At 57.9% G+C, this 22,385-nt stretch overlaps 2 protein-coding genes across 2 annotated transcripts; one reads left to right on the top strand and one right to left on the bottom strand.

The window, feature by feature from the left end:
- Positions 1–1,520: 1,520 nt before the first annotated feature.
- Positions 1,521–2,443, top strand: NCLIV_044185 (uncharacterized protein; the record flags this gene model as incomplete). The annotated part of the gene is made up of 6 exons (XM_003881338.1): positions 1,521–1,617; positions 1,765–1,824; positions 1,963–2,023; positions 2,080–2,178; positions 2,243–2,300; positions 2,357–2,443. The coding sequence occupies 6 exons, from the start codon at positions 1,521–1,523 to the stop codon at positions 2,441–2,443; spliced, it is 462 nt and encodes a 153-aa protein (XP_003881387.1).
- Positions 2,444–3,093: 650 nt separating this feature from the next.
- On the bottom strand, positions 3,094–17,991 carry NCLIV_044180 (hypothetical protein; the record flags this gene model as incomplete). Its single annotated transcript, XM_003881337.1, has 7 exons — positions 3,094–3,104; positions 3,226–3,451; positions 3,664–3,936; positions 4,167–15,292; positions 15,571–15,803; positions 16,104–17,130; positions 17,661–17,991. The coding sequence occupies 7 exons, from the start codon at positions 17,989–17,991 to the stop codon at positions 3,094–3,096; spliced, it is 13,227 nt and encodes a 4,408-aa protein (XP_003881386.1).
- Between the last annotated feature and the right edge of the window lie 4,394 nt (positions 17,992–22,385).

Raw genomic sequence — 22,385 nt, 5'->3', positions numbered from 1 at the left:
AATGAGACGCTGCCCAAGCAAAAATGACGGACGGCCTCTCGTAGCCCTGTAGAAAGGCGCGACAAAAACTCTTCCGCCACCAGTGACACAGCAAAAATACCGAAAAAGGCTACAGGACTTGAAGAAACCGGAGCTCGTCGCACACGCGATTGCTCCACTTTTCAGACTCAAGAAAAACCATCGAATACGAGGAACCGGCCGGCCACGAGCCGCCAGACCGACCAGGTTGCCAGCTGTCTGGCAGATCAACGCAAACGCACGCATAACACATGGTCTTAACAGCAGGCCGCGTAAAAATGTGGACAGCGAAAAAGCCACACGGAAACGAAAGGTAAGAAGCCGAGCCCTCCTGCGCGAAAACTTTTCTCGAATGCGCGTTCAAGGCCATGTCCGTTTGAGCAATCACCCGCGATGCTGTCACCCCCCTTGGACCGAAGCACCCCCCCTCACCGTGGCAGCTTTGCTGATTCTTCCCTTACACCAGAGAACAGCACACCGAGCGACCTGGCTGTCACCATGCTGTTCATTAAGATGCTTTAAAGGTTCGACAGGATAATTTTTTTTTGTTTCTTGTTTGTGGTTTTGGGACGTTTCACACTAAATATCATATAGCTGGCCTCGCAGCTCACATATACAATTGAACAGTCAGTGTCCGAATCTGGAATTCTGCGTTGCTTTTGCCAGCCTACGCTCCTGGACGGAGCTGCCAGCTGCAGACCCAGCTACTTCCGAGGGGTCGTACTTAGCGACGTGTCTGAGCATGTTGGCCGAACATCCGGGAGAGCCAACCCCTTTAGTTAGCACTTCATGAATATACGCGCATCCAGCTGCGAACAATTTTCTGAAAGGTGAAAAGCATCCAGCCTTTTGATTCATCGTCATCGAGGATCAGTAAGAGGCCAAGTTGTTTGTTCTCCTCTATCGGATAACCTGCCTAACGCTTTCCGGCACGCTCACAGGATCACGCTTTGGATGGGGGGCATCGCGCCATTCGTGCAGTCATGCCGCTACTACGTAGTCACAGCACCAAAATTTTCAGTCTAACGGAGGTAAAGTTGCAGTCCTCCGCTCAGCACATATCAAGGTCGTAGCATTGGAAGGCGAACTTTCCTTATTATGGTTAGGGCATAATGCCTGTGGTTATCGCGTCAGCGACTCTAAGGTGATTCAAATCTTGCGTTATGGCGCTACGTAGTTGGGCTTGAGCCCTGAACGAGGCGTTGAAGACAAGGTACGCAAGGCAAATCATTCTGGAGAGATTGTATTTGCAGCGTATACAGCGTTCTCTTGATGTGTTCACAGACAAGAGATTGCCGCCGGTGCTAGCAGCCACTGCGGAGCTCTGGAACCTCGTACAAAAACAAAGTCCAGCTGTAGTTACACCTCGTTCCAGGTTCGAAGTAGGCCGGCACTTGAAGACTATTTCTTTTCCCGAATGTACCACCGGGCCTTTTACTCGCTCCTCTCAGGCGGTCATAAATTTGCGCTTTGCGGTACAACTATAGAAAGAAACAGAAACAATGGCTCGATGCTGCGTCACATTTTCCTTGGTTGTAACAGTTGCAGCATGGCGGGAGGTGGTTGCCGTGAATCCGCTGCAGATGATGAAGACCAGCGGTGAGTGCGTGGACACGCTGAGAATCGAAACTAACAAGGATTTATCTCGTCCTTGCATGCTTCAGCTAATATGGGAGGCATCATGAAGGGTCAGTGTCCTTCTGTGGCGTTGCTCGAACGCTAAGCACCGCAATTAAATGTGTGTAGATATTGCGGATGAGTTCAAGATGGCGTTCGATGCGCTCCCCACCACCGAACAATTGGTGAGTTCAGTTGCGTTGTTGTTGGAGTTTACTCCGCTAATCTTGCCAGTTTTCAGGAACAGGCGATTCTCCAGTAAAAACACGCATCGGCAATACGCGCCGCCTCCCCCGTCAATGATTTTGTCCCCCAGGAAAAATGCAGAAGACATGGAGAAGCTGGATGCAGCCGTTGCGAAGGAGTCAAAAAGGAAACCCGTTCATTTGTACGTGTGTCATGAAAAACACCGTAGCTGATTCAACTTCATGCTAGTCGATGGAGGTGTGAAGGTCCTTCGTACAGAAGGGACTACTACTCAGCGTGCCCAGCAGGATGGCAACAGCTCCACAATGGCCAGTGCTGGGGAAGGAGATACAGAGGGTAAGCAACTCTGCATACGACAATCCAAGCCGAAATTATGGAAAGTCGTCACCCCATCTGGTAGGCCATGCGAAGCCCTCCACTTTCTCAGTCACTTCAGCGAAGAGCAGAAGATTGCATTTGTAAGGTTGCTGGTGGCGCATTTTCTTTAGAGCTCTGCGGCAAATGTGGCACTCAGGAGAATAATTGCTGCGCCTACTGGCCTGAAGTGAAGCCGCGTGTTATCTCCAGGAAAGTTTCCGTGGCGCGGGGACCGGTGAGTTAGCGTATACGCCGCGCGTTATTTTACTGGTACTAATAAATCACCTTCGTAAGGTGGAGCCCGTCACCGGCGACATCATTGTCCCGAAGACGTAACTCCCGCAGTGAAAAGTTATGCAACTAGAGAAGCCCGACTAGTTTGATTTCAAAATACCGTGCAAAATTGGCAGAGAAAACAGAAGACTAAGTTCATTCCTAATATCTCAGGATTCATAAGAAACATCATCGGTCTGTGGTGGTTTGCCGCGTTCAACCTAGTGCCCCGAAAGTCCCAGCTGAATAATGAAACTCCTCAGATACTCGAAAAAATCTCAGGAAGCTTGTCGAGTGACCTGGTCTACGTAGCACCGACGCAGGCGTAGATGGCCGCTTAACACCCAATATGAATCATCAGAATTGTTTACCCTCATGACCTCGGCATTGCCTAGATGTTTTGTGGTTCAACGCATCCTTTCCGGTACAATCAGTAAAGCGGAATGACGTCATTTACCGCAGATTCTCGCAGCTTGGGCACTCGAACGACACTCTAGTGGAAACAAGAGTGTGCAATTTTGCGCTTGCCCCGAGCATGCTGCTTTTTTGCAAAGTTGTGCGGAGTAGAAAGTTTCTCCTTCAGCACCTGACCATCGAGCGCTTCCGCGTTATTTCGCTGCTTCACTTTCCCCCTGTTGACACACACACACACACGCCACGCAGGGGGAGAATCATTGTCTCTATGTGTCGCCTCTCGACGATGGAGCGTCTAGGTCACCGATACTTGACATACAGCAGCATTGGATCACTCACTAAGTTTTCTGATTGCAGTCGTCTTGATTCCTTTGCCTGCTCTCTTCGCCTCGGCCTCCTTGCGCTTCAACTCACGATCCGCAATCTCTTGCTTCTGCTTGCGAATGGCATCCACCTGTCTCGCGAAGCCCGCAACCTGCTTGAACAGTTCATCTGGCTTGATCTTCTTAACGTCTTTGTCAGGATAACCAGAGTAGTGACACGTCTGCAAGAATTGACTTTGAACCTGAGAAGGCACAACATGGCATGCGAGGTCAACGACACATGTAGACGTATACGATACTCCACCGGCTGACTAGCATAGGAACGCTTAGGCCCTCTACTCCTTGGCAGTTTGTAAAACTACCACGTGTTCCTTCACGCAAGGTGTTCCCAAAATTGGAAATGCTAGGTCGCGACAGCTGAAAGGGTAATCGTTCCACCCATTGATGACAGTACCTGCACCAGGAAGTCATCGAGTTGCTTAATCTTCGGCTCCGCCTCTATCAGGAATTCATCCATGATCTTCCGAAGAGGGTCACGGTCGCCCATGACTCCAGTGGACTCGTTGCCTTTCTTTGCTGCCTCAAGAGTGTTCTTCACTTTTGTCAGGCCCGCCTTTAGATTGGAAATCCTCCCCTCAATACCCTGCATATCTACACGTTGCGCTTTGTCACATATTTTCAAATCCTCGTAAATGTTCAGGGCTGTCGGTTGTTGCTCCCATATAATCTGAGCAGAGCAAGAGAGCAAGCAGACGCCAGTATCCGACACTCTCGGCATACGTTATGGTCAAAGACCACTGGCGTAAGAGACGACATCGTGTATCTCACTCTGCCGCTTGTGAGCAAATTGTAGCCTACAGCGTGTCTAGCGGATCCCACCGTTCCTCAGCTCTCTCAACGGAGAAGTATCGAATCTGTGCAGTGAGTACCCTTCGAACGCAACCGTGCTTAACTTACATCGCATATGTATTGCAGCATTGTTCTGACGGGTTTTGTCGTTGTACGAATTTCTTGTAGCTTGGCAAGTGTTGTCGGTTTAAACCCTGACGCACTTCCTCTCTGAGGGTCGCCCTCATTGAGCGCATTTCCCAACTCAAGAATAGCGAAAAGGACAACTTTGAGGTTCTGGGAGTCGTCGATAGCATCGCACGCGTCTGCCATGTTCTCCAGTGGAGTGTACGCATCGCTGTAAGCCTCCCGGAAATTCAGAGCGAAGGCATGGGCCTCAAGGCGCTGTTTCATCAGGGGCACACCCAGCATAGCCGCCACGAATTGTTCTGGCCTGTCGACCAATTTCAAGTCGCCCCCAGAGTTAATGTATTCTTTAACGACCTGGTTTTCTTCCCCCGTGGGCACGAAGTTCAGCAGCGTTTCAGTCGCCTCAATCGTTAGGATCTTCGGATCAAGATCAATTATGGCCTCACGCAACTGTTGGTATGAGTAATTGTTGAACTTCGACAAGGCAATGTTCATATTGTAGGCGCGCTTCGAATCCGGAAGCAGTTGGATGATCTTGGGTTTCTTCGTTTCTGCCTTCTTCTTGGCGACAACTTTCGCGAATGTCTCCTCGACGTCCTGAAGCTTGAGTTGGAGAGTTGGTTTCTTCATGAAAATGGTTCCGGGAATCTCGTCCTCAAAGATAGGATCCCAGAAGAACCTCTTTGTTTTACCCTCGTCTTTTTTGCCCACCTTAAGACCACCTTCACCCTTCTTCTTTGGCCCCTTTCCTTTTGCCTTTGGAGGCCCCTTACCTGGCGGGCCCTTGCCCCCTTTCCCGCCAGGCGGTCCTTTCTTCGGTGCTTCTTTCTTCGGCTCTTCTTTCGGCTTCGCTTCCTCCTTTTTCGGTGGCTCTGGCTTCTTCTGAGCAAGAGCAGCCGGGAGGGCCGCAAGGCCCATGCCCAGTAGGAGACTGGTGTCTCCAAAGGTGGGTTTCTCTTTCTGCATCGAAAGCCCGAACTTTTTCAGACCTTCTCCGGTCAACCAATTTCTGGTGTCGTCTTCCTTTTTGTCTTCATCGAGGCGCCGAGCCAAAAGGCCCAGTCTGCGGGCCACGAGGATGGACATCGAGCTCTGTGCAAGAGAAAACGAGGATATGTCGACCTGCCACGGGAGCCTCGCCAGCTCAACATTGTTATCGTCCATCAGAATGACTACCGGAACTTCCCCCAGCTGGGGATCCTTTTCCGTCCCGGGCTTCAATTTCGTGATCTTGGAGAGAACATCCCTAGGGACAGGCGGAACGCCCATATAGGGGGGAACGAAGCTCGGCTCAATGCCGTCATAGTCCAGATCTTCCGATGAAGCTTTCGCATCGAGAACAGTTGCTTTCCCAGTCTGCCCAATCACGATTTTCATCTTTGGGGTTTTCGGCGGCGGCGGCGGCTTCCCGAGTGGCAACTTCACTGGGGCGAATCCATCACCCTTTTTGCGGCTTTCAAGTGCAGCTTTCGCCTTCGCCTCTTCTTTTGCCACAGGCGCCGCCTTCGCCTCTTCTTTGGCTGCGGGAGTCTTTGGCTCTTCTTTGGCTGCGGGAGTCTTCGCCTCTTCTTTGGTTGCGGAAGTCTTCGCGGCTATCTTTGGTGGGCCCGCCGGCGAGGGCTTCGGCACACTTTTCACCGCCACCTTTTCCAGAGGGGGACCGGCTTTTTTCGCGGTCTCGACCTTGCCCGCTTCGGCTTGGCTGGCCTTCTCCAGCGCCTTCACCTCCTTCGGAGGCAAGTCCTTCTTCGGCGCAGCCTCTGGTTTCTTGAAAATTCCCTGCTTCAAAACAGACCGGCCCTCCACCATTTGCGTGCCTTCGTCTTCTCCAGGCGGCGGCCGAGGCGGCGGCGGCGCCCACCCCGCGGCTTTGCCTTTCTTCGGGGGACCGCCTTTCGGGCCCTTCGGCGGCAGCGCGTGGACGGGCTGTGTCAAAAACCGTGGAGGTCCAGCCGACACGCAAAAGGAAACTGGAGCCCCTCCGAACAAAAGCCTCACGCGGCCGCACGGTTCGGGACGGATCGGCAGCGGAGACACGGAGGGAGCGGAAGACACCCGGAAAGCGCGTGGCACAGAGCCACAAGACTGACGCACAGGAGAAGACGAAGAACACGGCGCCCTTGGTGAATGGGACGACGCTCGCGAGAGCTCCACCGCTTTCCCAAGCGGCGCCTTCTTGGCAACGCTCAAGCGGTTTCCCAAATGTCGCCCGACGCGGCGTGAAGCAGCGAGTGTCTGCTGCGACGCCCCAGCGTTCTGGCGCAGCTGACGAGGAAAGGCCCCTGCGGTTTCCAATGTCCGCAAGGACTTCCACTGACGCTGATACAACTCAGAAATCTCGATAGAGCTCTCCCGTTGGTACGGAGGTGTTGCTGTAAGCCGTAGCATCTCATCAAGGCATACCCCTGCATTTCGAAATCTCTCTGGTGTCGGACTCTCCTGTGTCTGACTCTCTTCTCCCTCTTTCTCTTCTCCCTCTTTCTCTTCTCCCTCCTTCTCCTCGGCCTCTTTCTCCTCTTCTTTCTCGTCTTCCACCTTTCCTTGTTTTTCTTCGTCTGACGAAGAGGAAGGTCCATCTTGCCAGGGTCTCTCGACCTCTTCGTCGCTGCTGCTCTCTCCGACACTCCAGTCACTTGTGTCCCATTCGGGAGCTCCCGACTCGCTTCCCACTAGCCCGGTCTTGAGCCTTTCTGCACGAGGCGCTGCGGCGTCTTCAGCAGACGGACATGGACGATGTGGAGCAGTCACTCCTGATCTCAGCCCCGTGGTTTGCCTTTTGGCAAACGCGACCTCGGCTTTATCTTCTCCCCTTCCTTCTCGTTCTCCGTCTTCGCCTGACTCGTCTTCCTCCTCCGGCAACACGGTGTCTTCGCCTTCGTCACTGCTACCCTCCACCCACTCCTGCGCAGACGTTTCTTCGTCGCTCTCCTCAGAGGAGCTGCCTTCCCGCCCGTCGGTCTCTGTGTGTTCGTCCTCCCCTGCGCATGCAGCCTCCCGCCGAGGATTTTCATCGCGTTCTTCTCCGTTTCGTGTTTTGACGGCCGGGCTGCGATCCTGTCGCTCACGCGGCCAGCCTCCCTCGCCTCTCTCGCATGCATGGAGCGAAGAGGATTGGTGGCCCGCGGAATCACGGGGATCTCGCGAGAAACTGTGTCTACAGAGAGTCACCGGCTGGTTTCTCTCTTGCAGCTTTTCTTCCTCAAGTGCCGTCGACTGGCTGCTCCTCCTCCTGAGACGCGACATACCCTTCCTCGCCGCTGCTCCAAGTCCGAAAGGCGACACAGGGGGACCATGTGCCGGGGGCGGCAGAGGTGGAAGAGACGCCACGCGCCGCCGCGCGAGCGTTTCCTTGCTACCGTTCTCCGTCTTGGAGTTTGTTGTCAGTCTCAAAAAGGTTGACAGCCGTCGCATCCGACCCCCTCTCTCTTTCCCCGAGTCACTTCCTGCGGTGCAGGCCTCGGCTGCTTCGCTCTCTGGCCTGTCTCGCTGGGCAACCCCCGGCCCGTCTGCGCTGTCGTCTGGCGCCCCGTCTCCACTAGAGGCGTCCCGGTGCGCCGCAGCGCGTCCTCTCAAACCACGGAAACCCCGAGAATAGCTCGATCGCCGGAGGCCCCGTTTTCCTCTCACTTCTTTCCCCCTTCCCTCTTTCGTTGGGTTCCTTCGAAACAGGGAAACCCTCCTGCGTGTCGCGACCTCTCGCGGCTCCACCGCCTCCGCTGCGGAAGAAACTCGTGAATCCGAGGACAGACTTCTTTCCTCTGTCTCTTCTTTGCGTGCGAGTCCCGACAGCTGGTCGGATGCAGAGCGACAGCCCTCGGCACTTGAACAAAAAGAGGGGAAAACTTCAAGTGTGTGCGGCTGGTCCTTCGCTGCGTCCTGCCCGGCGGAAACGGCATGCACGCCCTCCGACTGCCCCGTCTCCGAGGGCGCTACACTGCTGGTACTCTTTCTGCGCCTCGTTAGCTCCTCTCGTACGGACAGGCGGAGAGAGAGGAGGGAACGGAAACTCGGACTGAACCTTCCCGTCGCAGAATTCGCCCTTGTCACCGGAGCTGTCTCTACACACCGCCTCGGAATTTCCGTGGCGCCTTCGTCCCTGCTCAGCTGCACTTCCAGGGCCTCTCCTCTGCCGCTGGCTCGCGGGCCTGTCGCCCCCTCTGTCGAAATGGGGTGTTGCAATGAGGCTGAGGGGGAAGCAACGCAACCGTGGGCTGATGACGGACTCGAAGGGTTGTCTGTTTTCCGAAGTCTTCTGGAGAGGATCCAAAATCCGTGACGTGCCCCGCGGGAAGAACAGAGACGCCTACGGGCAGGAGAAGAGTCGGAGGCTCCGCTGGCCAACTGTGACGACGCCAAGGAGACACAAGACAAGGGGGAAGCCGCCCGTTCCTCCTCTCTCTCCGCTGTCTCTACACCTTGGCCCGGCTCTTCCTCCTTTCTCTCCGCTGTCTCTACACCTTGGCCCGGCTCTTCCTCCTCTCTCTCGGGATCGTCTTCTCTGTCGTCGGAACAAGCCTGGGCGGGTGTCTCGCTCGGGGGGCTTCCACAATCTCCGTGGCCTTCTGCTTCCCCTTCCGCTTCTCCGTGGTGATTTGCCGCACAGTCTACAGAAGAATGAGAGACGTTCCCGAGAGAAAGCGTCTCTTTCGGTGAGCCTCTTCTGCCTCCATCCTCTTCTGTCTCCCTTCCTGCATCTCCCCGCTCGGCCGCCCTCTGTTCCTTCCCGCTGGCACTGTCGGCCTCAGACAACGGCTGCGAATTCTCTTCCGGCCCAGGCAGATTCCCCTCTCCCTCGCGCGTGCTGCCGTCGACCTGAGATGTCTCTGGAGGCGCCTCGGGTCGCTCTCGAGGGGGTGTTTCGCAGTCGGAGGACCTGCGCGGTATTTCGAGGAGCGGCGCGAAGCCCGACAGTCGGGCCTGCTCGTTCGGGTGTCTCTCTTCTCCACCTGCGTTTTCGGATGCCTTGTCGTCGGCTTCTGTCGCTTCTGCGCCTCCTTCCGGTCCCTTGTCTATGTTCCCCAGGTTCCTTCCTAAGCCGGCGTCTGCTATCTGCGCCTCCTCCCGTTCTCTTTCTTCTCCGCCTGCTTCGGGTTCTCTCCCCTCTCCGAGATCGCCCTGGCCAGTGCCGTCTTTGCTTCTCCGATGAAAAAGAGCCCCGAGGCGGGACGCCTTCCCCTCCCCGTTGGTCGCGGTCACGGTGGAATCTGAAACCGTCCGACCCGGGCGTCGCAGGTCTTTTTTCATCAGGCTGGTGAAGCTGAATCGCCGAAGGGAAGCCCTCTGCAACTGGCGCTCTCCCTCGCCGTTCCTTTTCTCGTCTCTGACGACGGTCTGGGCAATTGTCCCGAGCCCCAGCGCGCCGACCGAGAAGTCCGTCTGTGTCTCCATGTCTCCGCGGCATGTCGCAACCAGACCCGCCCGGCCGCTCTCCCGGGCGTTCGCGCCGCCCGGTGTCTCCTGTCGGGCACTGGGCTCTTCGGACTCCCCCGCGTGGTGGCTCGAGTGCGCGAGACGCGAGGCTGCCCCCGAGAGACGCCGGGCGAGGGAGGCGAGGGGCCGGATCCCCGAGCTCGACTCTCTAGGCGCTGGAGAGGGATGGTCCTCGTTTGAACTTTTTGAGGGGCTCTTCAAAAAAGCCGCCCTCAGGCTCCCCAGGCTCACTCGGCCCCGGAGCGCCCCACTGGATGGGCTTGACGCATTGCTTCCGCAGCTCTCGTCTGGGACGTGCGACCGGACCCCGGCGCTAGCTGGGCTCCAGCTGCCCTCGGAAGGCGTGTCTCCGTGGCTGTCTCTCTCCGACACGCCACTCTCTCTCCGGCCGAAGAGGCGCTTCCGGAAACCCGGCGATGGCAGGGGCCTTGCATGCTCCGCCTCGGGGGGCGCGAACAGCGGAGGGCCCAGCGAAGGCTCAGAACATCCGGGAGACTCCCCGTCGAGTTCGCCTTCCGTGACGGTAGGCGAGGCTGACAGAGAAAGCCCAACCGAGGAAACTGCGGGCAGGAAGAGAACAGGACTATCTCCGACTCGCGCTCCGCGCTCGGCCGCTCCTTCGCAGGAGTCGTCGCCGCACGCGAAGGAACGAGAGGAAACGGAAGACGAACGCGAGGACGCAGATAAAATCGTGCGTTCGTCCTCGTCCGAACCAAACCTGTCTCCCGAGCCTCGCTGAGGACGGTTCGAAGGAAACAACGCGGATCCGGAAACGGAGGAAAAACAGGACTCCGTCTTCTCCGTTTCGCCGTCCCAAAAAGGAAGCGAGGCCCCATGGAATGTCTCAGGAGAGAAGACGGCTCGGCGACCGTCCGATCCAGATGCATCTTCCTCCACGTCGGAAGCGTCGACGTCCCATTCAGTCTCTGCTACCTCTGACGCCTCATGACCCTCCGAGGAATCTCTTCCCCGGTTCACTAGCCGTCCCCCAGTGTCTCTTTCTGCCCGAGCTTCGCGTCGCCCTCCATTCACTGGGTTGTCTCCTCGCGCCTTCTTTGCGCGCTCTCTCTCTCGGCGGCCCCAGTTACGCGTGGTCCTCCGTGTGTTTCGCGACTTTGAAAGCTGCCTTGGACGAGCGGGCGAGGACGGATAAGCAGACGAGCGTGAAGAAGCGGAAGGCGACACAAAGACAGGTCGGAGGAAACGGGATGTCGGCATTGCCGAGGGACGGCGAGAAGGCGAGGACTCCGACCTCGAGGGAAATCGGGCAGATCCGTTCGCGGTGGATCGCGCGGGAGACGGGGAAGAGGATCTCGGAAGGAAGGGATGGTCCTCTCTGGCCGTTCCCCGAGCCGGATACGATACGAGCGGAGCTCCGCCGTCTGCGCTGTTCCCTTCACCAGGCAACTCCAGCGGGTCAGTCGCGCCCTCCTGTGCTGAAAGCAGTTCTGCTTCCTCGCCGTCTTCCTCTCCCCATACTTCTTGGTCTGTATCCGCTTGAATTTCACTCTCTCGACCGACGCCTCTTTCTTCATGAAAATCTGAAACAGATAGCTCCGCCTCGTCAAGATGCTCTTCGTTCGCCCGTCCGCCTGACGGGTTTCCTCGCTTTCTGCGCTCTTTGAGACGGTTTCGCATCTCTTCGTCGTTCGAAATCGGAAAAAGAGCATCGCGTGTCGCCCTTGATGCTCGCCGCAACGCCGCACGACGGGTAGGCCGTTTCTTGTCTTTTACCTTTCTGCTCGATCCACGGACTGGGCTCGACGACTGCTCGGCGCCTCTTCTCTGTCCCTCGGGCTCTCTCCCCGTGCTGCCTGTCACGCACTGCCGCGTTTCTCTCTGGATGCAACTCGCGTCTCCTGCCTCCCCATGATGGCCTGGCCGCTCGTCTGGTCCGCCGGGCTTCTGTCTCCCCCGTCGCCTCCGTTCGGATTCCCTCTCTGCGCCGATGTATCGCCAATCTACATCCCAAGGCTCCCCTGGTGCGTCTCCATACACCTGCTCTTCCTCACTGACCCTCGGCTTCGAGGCGAGGTCCTCGGAGGAAAGGGAAAACACGTCAACAGCCTCCCTGATCTCGGGCCTTCCCTTCCTAGCTTCTATCTCGGGAAACACAGATGCCACCGTCTTTCCTGTCTCCCAGTCTCGCCTGCGAACCTCTCCCCTCTGCCCGGCGTGTGCCGAGTTGCGGAGAGCCGCAAACGCCCGCGCGGCAGCCAGAACTCCCTCAACAGCTTTCTCAGATCTCCCGCTCCAGGAAATCTCGCCGCCGCCCCTCTCTCCACTCCCTCTCGAGCTGGCGGTAGACGACGCCGGGGGGGAGAAGAGCCCGGCCGAAGCCGCTCCCATTCCAGTCAAAAACGGCATGCGGAGGAAATCGGGCGACTCCGGGATGGGCGCGGCAGCTGGTGAATCGGATTCTCCTTCGGTTTCTCGACGCCGCCGAGAAGAAACCGGCTCCAGGCTCTGCGGTACCACAGAGGCGTCAGGGACGACGCCGGAGGACCCGAACGCTGACGACGAAGGGGCGACGAGCCCACGCCGACCTCCAGGCTGTCGGAACGAGACAGCGCGAGATGATCGAGGAGGAAACAGATCAGACTCTGTGTGCTCGGAACTGTCTAGCGACAGGAGAGGGCTCTCTGAATCGCAGGGTGCCCGCGGAGAAGAGCCTGGAGCAAGAAAAAGATCGGGCGATGCAAGACGGGAGGAAGCCCAGCCGCGCCGTGACGCTAGCTGCTCCGTGCCAGCGGTCTCCGTCGTCTGCTGGGGATCGAGTTGACGACGCATCGGGTTCGTCCCGGCACTCTGGTCACTGCGGGGCGAAGCGAGACACTCCCTCTGGCGACTCCCCTGGTCGTTCGGACGTTCGGTTCTTCCTCCGCGCAGCCTCCCAGGTTCGCTCTCTGCCTCCGTCTTGGTCCCTGTCGCTGTCTCACTTCTCCACATGTCGTCCCCCGGGAAGCGAGAGGCTGTGAGAACTGCAGAGAGTCTGTGCATGCCCGGAAAGCCGAGCGAGGATGCCCACTCGGCGCCTGGGGACTCACGCTGAGACAGGCGAGGGAAATTGTCGCCCTTCTCGGTCTCAAGCGAGCGGCTCATTTCCGCAGAGATCGAACACGAATTCACGGACTGGGACGCGCGGCCATCGCGCTCTTGCTGCAGACGCATGAGCGTCACGCTCATGTGTTCCTGTTGCTTCTTCAGAAGCAGGTTCTTGAAGTCGTCCTTCGTTCGCTCGCGCTCAGACTTCTCTCGTTCGCGTCTCTCTCCTTCCGGAGAAGATTCCTCCTTCCCCAGAGCAGGCGCTCCGCAAGGTGCGTCAGGATCCGCCTGACTCTCACTGCGCGGCGGTTGTCGAGGAAAGTCAGGCTCTCGCCCTACTGAAGCAGCCGACGAGCGCGGCGGACTTGGCGGGTGACGCCGGAAAAAAGAAGAAGCAGCCTGCATGTCCTCTCCGGTCTCCCCTTCTCGGCAGGGCGCGTCAGGCGTCTCAGCTGAGAGATGCACTGGTTTCTCCTCCTGAGACTTGGCAACAGTATCTCCCTGCTCCTGCCTCTCCGTGACCCGACTCTGCGCCTGCTTCCCAGGGGGCGCCCTCAGCGACGCAGAGGCCCCGGCGCTCGCCGGCGGCCCATCCGCTTCTCGCGGGACTATCTCCGCGCGTTTGGCTTCCGTTTGCGGCGGGGCGGGGTACTCTTCTTTCGCCGCGTCTGTGCCTCTTTCTCCGGCGCCATCGGGTCTTCCGCTTTCCTGCGCTGCCTCGGCGGCGGCCTCGCCGGACCGCTGTGTCGAGGTCGCACCGATTTCTTCGCGCATTTTTTCCCTCTGGCGCGGGGCCTCGCAAACCAGTGAGTCCCTTGTCTCTCCAAGGTAACGCAACGTGGCAGGCAAAACCGCCTTGTGCTGGGGAACCGGCCGAAACGTCAGCTTTTTCCCAAGCGGTCCGACGCCCTTCACCTTCGCCTTATATGCGGACGCGTCGAATTTGCCAGGGCCGCCCCCCAAGAGCCCCTTAGGCTTCGCCAGGCCCGCTGCAGGCTTGGGCGGGGGGAAACCTGCAGCCGCTTTCTTGACCGGGGCCTTGGCAGTTTCGCTGCTCGCCGACGCCGTGCTTTTCTTCTCGCTGACGTCACTGTCACTCTCGGATTCGGAGGACGAAGACTCTCCGTCCTTCGCAGAGGGCGGGGCCGCTGGGATCCCCTTCAAATCGCCGCTCCGGCTCGAAGTCGAGCTCGCCTTCGACCCAAAAGGACTCTTTCCCTTCCCAGGCGTCTCCGCGGACTTTTTCTTCGCCAGGGAAGGGGCCGGCGCGGGGTCTTTCGGCGTCTTGGGCTCCGTCGACATCTTGGGCTCCGTCGGCGTCTTGGGCTCGGTGGGCGCCTTCGCCTTCGAGTCAGTCCGACGCAGGTCCGGCGTCTCTGCCTTGGCCTCGGCCGCCTTCTTCTCCACTGGCGGCTTGGCCTTGGCCAGTTTTCCCGCGGGGCTGGGCTTCGCGAATTTCAACTTCGCCACCACGACTCCGGGCGCGACCTTCATGCCGCTTTCCAGAGAGCTCGTCTTCGCCTGGCCCCCAGCCAATTTGCTTTTCTCCCTCTGCGCCAGCGCCGCCTGCTTCCGCGCGTACCGCAGAATCGCCGGCGCGATGACGGTGTGGTACACCGCCGGGTTCGGCACCATAACAGGCTCGCCGAAGAAGCCCACAAACGGCTGATTCGTGCTCGGGTCGACGAGGGGAAGGAAGAGACGGAAGCCCTCGTCTTCGCGGAACTTCGGATCGCGGTTGACGACTTTGCCGTTCTCGTCGACTTCCGGCAGAGCGACGCCCCACTGTGTCAGCAAATCAGCTGCGTCGGGGTTGACCACCATGTGCGGCCGGCCGTTCTCGAGCATGGCCTCGCCGCGCTCGATCTGGGGCACGTTGACCACTGGGAGCGTCGGCCGCTCGACAGACAGCGCCTCCTGGAACTGGAAACATTCTGCCAGCTTCAGCGTGTCCGGCCCCGTCACTTCGACGTCGACGTACGGGAGAATGGCGACGGAAGGAACCATCATCGACCGCCACTCCTCGCCGTACAACGCCCGCATGCGGGCGACCGAGTGGAACGGGACGCCCCGCGCGTTGTACCTACACCCTTTCGCCGTCTGCTGGTGGCGATACTCCTCGAGCGTCGCCGCAGTCGACGGCTTCAGGAGGCGCACAGCCTCTGACGAGTCCACGTAGTCGACCAGAGTTTTCTTCGCGCCCTCGTCGTACGACAGGTCGTAGGTCTCCTCGTAGAAAACGTCGCCTGGCCTCTGCCCCCTTCGCGACAGCGGCGGCTGCGAGGCTGCACGCGTCGTCAAGTCGAAGGCGCTCGCGGAAGGCAACGCCTTGTCGCGGTGCACGAAGCGCTGCTTGTCTTCTTGCATCTGCGCCGCAAAATCCTTCTCAAGCTGCCTCAGCAGCATCTCCACGTTGACGGTGTCGGGATGCGTGACCCCGAGCGTTTTATTCCGAAACGCCCAAACCTCCTTGTAGGCCTCGAGGGCCTCCTGGAAGTGTCCCGCCTGGTGCTGCAAACAACCCAGGGCGAGAACCATGTCCTGGACGGCCTCCGTGTCGCGAGTCTGATAGATCCGCATCCGCATGTCCAGCGAAATGAGGACAAACGGGAAAGCCTCCGCCGGCCGACCTAAGAATTCAACCACGCATGCGCAGCCCCGAGAAAAAAGTGAACGAAAAAAGGTTTAGACGGGCAAAACAAGGGAAACACCGGAAACAGAGCCAAGAAAACAAATCCCGTACAAGTTGTAGAAACGCACATAAGCCCCACTCAATAAAAAAGAGAAGAGGGGAGGCGGCTGCGAGCGAGTACAGGCGCAAAAACCTACACCGGTGCCCATGTGGGCGGGGAGTCCCCGGCATCCTCCTCAGGGCGTCCCTGTACGCGCCAGCGTTCACGCGGCTTACCCAGAAGACGATGAAGCAGTCCGATATTCGCGTAGCAGTCCGCTACTCGAGCGTTCGGCTCCGCCACATCAAAGTCGCCCAGATGCTTCTTACGAATATCCAAAACTTGCTCCACGAGCGGCAAGGCTTGGTCGTACTGCCGGGTCCGAAAGAAGTACAGAGCGACGGTATTGAGGGCGTCGCTCACCGCCAGAGAGTCCGCTCCGTACACATCTTTCGTGAGAATCACGTATCTGAGAAGCAGACAAAACGGATACGCGACAGCAAATTGCGGACAAAGGAGAGAATGTGCACCGCTTCCGAAGGACGCTCCATTTCAGCGGACAGCGGGCTCCCCGCCACCCCCCCCCCCGTGGAAGAGAAAAGCTCCGTGCGAGCGTTTCCTTCTCTCTCGGCCTTGGGGGGGACCCAGCGGCTAAACCTTTGCACTGCGAGACAGGAGATCGAGTACACGGATCGCCTCTAGGGGGTGCACTCTTGCCGCAGCGAGTTTCCCTGCGACACGTCGGTTACGCGATGGTCTTGCCGCTTACTTCTCGTAGAACAGCTTCGCATTTTCGGGCTGATTGTAGAGACTGCACAGCTCTGCCAAGCTGCTGACGACAGAGGCAAGGACGTGCTTCTCGACCTTCATCACCGGGCCCTGAGGACTTCCGCGGTTCGCTCCGCCGGGGCCGCTAGCCTTTGCCGCCGCAGCGCCTGGCGCGTTGCTGCCAGTGGACACAAAGATGAGGGTGTTTTCGACGATGTAGCGCAACTCTCTGAGGAACTCTTCGCCGCGATCTGGACAGCCCGAGAGGCCGCAGCACTTGGCGAGGAGAAGCAGTTCGGGGACCATCTCGCCCTCGAGAGGTGTGCTTTCGTACGCAGTGTAGTACGCCTTTGCGATCAGGTAAGAGTGCAGCGCCTGCAGCATGGCGTCCGAGTACCGCTGCTGGCTGAAAGCTTCGATGGCGCCGACGCGTAGGAGATAGCGAATCCGCTGGACTTCCCCTGCCTGCACGCTTCCTCGGAAATCTTCGATGCGTCGAAGCAGCGTCAGCGCCTCAGCCACGCGCTGGTGCTCCGGCGTCATCTTGAAACTGATCCGCTGCTGGGAACTGAAGGAGCCCGCGAGCATCAGGCGCCGTTCCTCCTCAGTCTGAGTGGGCTGGCTGCTTCGCATGGCCATTTCAGCCTTTATCGCCGTCGTGAGAAGGGCCGGGTTCCTCTCAGCACCCGGAGCGAAGGGAAACGCGGGCGGTTCTGTCCCGTGCACGGAGGCGACAGGCACGTTCGTGAGGTCGGCGAGGTTGAACCTCTGAACCATCATGGCTGCCTTCGCGGCGGCTGCCTCGCCTGCTGCCCGCAGAGCCTCGCCCCCTTGCTCGAGCGACACCACGTCCATTCCGCTCCTGGGGAGTCCAACGGGTCGAGAGGCATCACTGTAAAACGTCGCGTGGCGTCCGTCCCCAGATGCCTCGGGCCCGAGAGCCGGCGCCGCGCTCGCTGCGGGCGGCGCCTTACCCTTCCCCGCGGGCAACGGAGCGCCTTTGGGCGCCGGAGACGCGACGAGAGAGCCTGCCGACGCAAACCCGGAAACGGAGGCACAGGAAAGAGCGTGGGGGAGAGAGAGTCCGGTGGAAACAGCGCGGGGCAGAAAAACACGTCTGGGAACGGAAGCGAAACGCGTCCCCACAGGTGGGGCAGACGAGGAACGGAAGCCGCGAGAACTGGGCGAAAGAACGGGCATGTCAAATGACACGGGTGAGACGATCCAAAAAGGCGATCGCGAAACGGTGGGCGACGAGACGCCGCCCCTCAACGAACTGGAGAACATCCAAAGCGCTAAACTGCCACTGTCGCGTTTCGACGGTCGACGCGACAAGCGATCCCCCCCCTCTCCTCCCCTTCCCGAGGCAACGCGTGGGCAGAAAAAGCGACAGGCAGCATTTGAAGATGGGCAGAGTCTGTTTGGTTGTACAACTTGATACCCCTCTCCAAGGCTCCTCCCTCCTTCGAACGGTGCGTGGTGTCTAGGATTCGTGTTTGGGCGAGTTTGGTCTGAACGTACACGCAAAAAAGTTTACTTCCACTCCTGCATCACATACCTGGAGGTGGTGCCGCGGTTTTTGCAGTGGATCCACTCGCTTCTGAAAGGCCAACACCGCCGGGGGGAGGCCCCGCTTTAGGAGGCGGCGTCTTCCCTTTAGGAGGCGTCAGTTTTCCTGCCGGAGGCCCCGCCTTCGCTTCAGACGGAGCAGGCGTAGCCGCCTTCGCTTCAGAAGGAGCAGGTGTAGCCGCCTTCGCTTCAGACGGAGCAGGCGTAGCTTTCTCCCCTCCCTCCGGGGCTGACTTTCCCCCTGGCGGGGGAGGCGCCTTGGAGATCTTTTTGGGCAAAGGCGCTTTTTTACCCTTGGGTGGAGGCGGGGGAGGCGGCATGCCATGGACAGGTACGGGTTGGAACAGCGGCGCGATGGAACTGCCGGCCGGGGAAGAACCGTCCGAGAGTCGTGTCGACGCATGCACAAGTGAGCGTTCGGGAGAATAAGAACGCGGATTGCGATGCTTTCCGCCTGAAGGCGCGTGCGCGACGTTAAGGGGGGCGCCCGGCACAGACGGAATGCGCAGCACGCGACGCAAGTGACGATCAGCTGCTCCATGTGGCCTCTCTCGTGCGGACGAGACGGCACGAGCCGGAGATGGGCACCACGAAGAACTGCCGGAAGAAGCGGGAGACAAATTCGAGAGAGGAATAGGAGGCGGTCGTGAGACCGAACAGCCCTCCGGCGGGTGATCAAACGAAAGAGAGTCGCCTCGGCGAGGGCCGGGGGTAGACGAGGAAGCGGCATACCGGGTCTGGCGTCTCGGTGTACGTGTTTGTGTGTGCCTGGAAAGGGGGCGTGACCGCCGTTCAGAACTGTGGAAAACTTCACTTCGAGAACTCTTGGTGGGGACACAAGGTGAACAACGGGGCGTGCGAGTCCTGTCAGGAACCGCGCACCGGCGCTGAAAGAGGGAAACAAAGGCTGGAGGGGGTTCTGTCGGAATTGAATGCAGGACAGAGGAAAGAGAGGGACTGGGTGCAGTGAAGGAGGCGAAAACCTCTGTGTCTTCACCCCGTCCGCCCCCCTGATCTAACGAGAGGGGCGCTTGACATGTGCAAGTCGAGCAGTCGATGTTCGGCGCGCGAGCATCCAGTGTGCCTTGTGTCCTCGTAGCGAAGAAGGGCACGTCACCTGGAGAAGTTGAAGATGGAAGAAGGCGAAAAGACGAAACAGGAACAGATCTGCAGTGTGAAACGACGAAGGTACTACCCACGTCAGCAGAGTGCGGCACGGTAGCCAGAGGGGCCGAAACCCCTCCGCCGTGCGTGCGGCGTGACGGCCAAGACATGTTCGTCCCGGTTGCTCCGACGACTTTCGAGGAATTGTCCAAATAAATTAGAGGTGACACAGAGAGCTCGGTAGCCGAGGACGAAAGCGATAGGGCAAAAGAGGGTAAGAGTCGACGCTCTGTCTTTTGAACCCTTAAAAGCCCCGAACCTCCAAGACACACCGGCCGCCTGGATATGCCTCGCTCCTCCACACAGACAGGAGAGAGAGGGGGGTGCTCGATAGCGGACGGGCCAGGCAAGAAGCAAAGACCTCCACGAGAGAGAAAAACTGTTTAACAATTTAACAAAGAACGGATTTTAAAAGAAGAACGTCCGAGAAAAGATGTGTCCAGGCCCTCGTTTGCACCGAGTCCCAAACTCGATCGTTGACCTTGCTCCATCGCCTCTCTCACCCACTCTCACGTGCTGCTCGGCTGCCAGCCTCGTCGCTTTTCCCGTCTGTGCGCGTGGTCCGTTTCTTTTAGTCCTTCGACCCTTGGAAAAAACGCCTCACATAGCGGGAGTTAACGGGAAAACCTAAGAACGTGGAACTCCAAAGAGGATAAAACATGTGGGACGGGGACGGAAAAGCTCCAGCAAGTTGATGAAAACGAGAGCGCATCCTGGCCCAGGCGGTTGGCCAGTGACACACGCGAGACACTGCAGGGAGGTACACGTGCAAATCCACGGGTGTCCAAACTCCGGCTAATAAGTTTTCTAGTTCCCGAAGTTCCCCTCTCAAGACTCTCTTTCCGAATTGGTGTGTGCTTTATCGCCCTGACAAGTTCACAAAAGTTTCGACAGTCCAGCAGGTCTGTGAAAAGGCAGCAGATGTCTCGCTGGCTAGTTTACGTGTCGGTGCATCTGTGAACGGCAATCGATTGCAGAATAAGCCCCAGAAGCATGGCGGAGTTCCTAGATTTCTCCTCACTGGCCTCTACTTGTGTTCTGTTGCTGAGTTAGCTCTTCAAAGGGCAAAGCTCTAGTCCCTCCAGGCAACACATCGTCAACTCCGCTAGCCAGCCTCTTGCTCGCATATCTTCCTGTGATTCGGGGGGGAAGCGCACCTGTACACGAGAGAGATACCAAGTGCATAACCCAAGTTCATCCGCTTTCGATTATCGACAGCAACGTAACTATGAACTTCATGTGGTAAGGATCGGCTCCATCACCCAGCCACTTCCGGTCGCCTCCCGGCTGAGTGTGTCGCGTGTATTTCCGCCCCTACTACCTGAGGCTGACTATGTGAGTTTGTCAAATGGGTATACTCACATACCGTTTACGTAGGAACGTTTCACCACATCTGCGTACGCGATGTCTGCACCATATTGGAAGAGCACATGTGCGGATAGAGTGCCCGGGGGATCCTGAAGTGTTGCACCACCCGATGAAGAGGGAACCGGCAACGCCGCCATGCAGGTGTTCGTAGTCGAGATTGTGCGGTGTCCTAACTCCTAAAGCTGAGTGCGCACTGGCGCTGGTATGAGCGAAAAGCAAAACGGATGCTGGAATCTCGACTAGTGAGGAGAAATCCCCCGTAGATTCCGTTGAAGAGCAGAGGCGTCTCCAGGTGTGAGAAGAACGAATGAAAATGGGGTGGGAAGCGCACAGCCGAAGCGCCCGAGAAAAAGAATAACTTTTTGTGTCCTGCCCCCGTTTCGTTGTTCTGTCACGTGTACTGGTCAAGTGCAAGACTCCAAGAACAGGCAGAATACGGCAGGCTGCCTCCACCGAAGTTTCCCTTTCTTTCGAATGAATTTTAGGCGTTCCCAGGGCCAATTTGACCCTTCATTCACAAAGCGGCGGCGCTGTTTTTCACGTCGGCGATTCAGCCCACAAGAAGACCGTGTGGCGTTGCATCATCAGTCGAGTGATTTGGGTAACTGCCCACTGAGGGGGGCTGCGACTTCATCAAGTGGTGAATGTCGAGTTGTAGGCAATTTTCTCATGCCAGTAGCGACATCAGCAGTCCTGTCTTCCTGCGTGTATGAGCCCGCCACGGCTACTGGACAAGACAACACAGTCAGTGCTCGCGACATAAACAAGTCGACAGTCGATGTAGGCTGGCGTTCTGACTAGCTGCGGATCTGCCAGGGTTCGTACCGTGCTGGAGGAGTGCTGGTGACGGTGATAGGCATGACGTTGCGGCAAAGTGTTTGTCACAAATCGGATATTGCAGTTGTCTCTGGTGTAGGTCCCGCCTCTACTACAGTGGCGTTCAACCATCTAAAGGGGCTGCTAAAGATCCCAGTGCTTGGGAGGCGTTAATATAGCATACGAGGCAACCGGATTTCCTTTTGCATTTCGCACGTGACAAGGAGTACCATCATCCACACCACTTCTTTGTGGCGGCAGCCTGAGCTTAAGCCGCCACACAGTTCCGTTCTTCCCACAAATCACGCACGTTTCCATGCCGGTACATTTGAATTCCAGAGGGTTCCGAGCTAACAAAGGCTAAACCTTCGAAACAGTAAACACGGCCTTGCGTTCCCTTCCGCCTCGTGTGGAGAAATACCTTCGTCAGTGTGCACCCCGTATATAACGTGCCCGTGACGCCCTCCTTTCCCCCCCTCCCTGACCAGGCCGACTTTGGAATCTACACGACCTACACCCTTTCTCTTTTTCCGCGCCTCAAGACCGCTTCAGGAAGGCAAGACACCAGTCGTTTTCGAATATGCTCATGGAACCGTGGTGTGTTCCTTCCCTTCTGCTGGTCCGAGACGCAGAGTTCGGAAGACACCGCTCAACTGAGCAGTGCATGCCACCGCGCCGCGGGAGACTAGCCACTGCATTTTCGCCTTTTATCGTCGAGACAGCGCACACGTGAAGAAATCGCCGTTTACAGGAATGAAGCGGGTGCTATGAATAATTGACGGTAGTGTGGCAAGAAACATGAAATGCAGGCCTGAAAGGAAACCCTTAGCAATCGACCTGCCTCGAGCTGGTTTCCGAGGTCGGTGGTGTCGGGTTCGCTTTTGGGGGGTGAAAGTGACGCTGGGTTCCCAAGCACTTTTGCGTACTGCCCTCCAACACGAAAAAGAGGGAGGCGGGAAAAGCGGGTGATCAGCAGGCAAGAGGAAGCTACGTGTTTTGTCTGAAGAAAACTCCAGTTCCTTTTCCGGCATGAAAACGACGGTCTCTCTGCTCGACTACCACTTTCTGGCAGGCTCCTTGCCTTCAGGACAGCGTACCATTGAGCGTTCTTCGTGAAACCGGGGGACCCGGGTTTTTTCTCAAGCAGCGGCTACATAGCAGGCTTCGTCCTCCTGTTCGTCTTCAGTAGCGCCCGTGCTCCATGCACACTGGAAGAATTCTGGTCATGCAGGAAGTCCGGTCGTTTCTCCTCTTGTTAGACTCCTTCGCCCTTTTCGAGACGTCCGCCGAACCCGCAATCTGAAACCCCGGAACGGGGGTTTCGGCGCGATCTCGTTCTCGTGATTTGTCCTCCCCAGGAACGCTC

Source organism: Neospora caninum, chromosome IX (assembly GCF_000208865.1).
Source record: "Neospora caninum Liverpool complete genome, chromosome IX".
Classification (NCBI taxonomy): Eukaryota; Apicomplexa; class Conoidasida; order Eucoccidiorida; family Sarcocystidae; genus Neospora; species Neospora caninum.
Note: the sequence above shows the minus strand (reverse complement) of the source record. Positions and strands in the feature narration are given on the sequence as shown.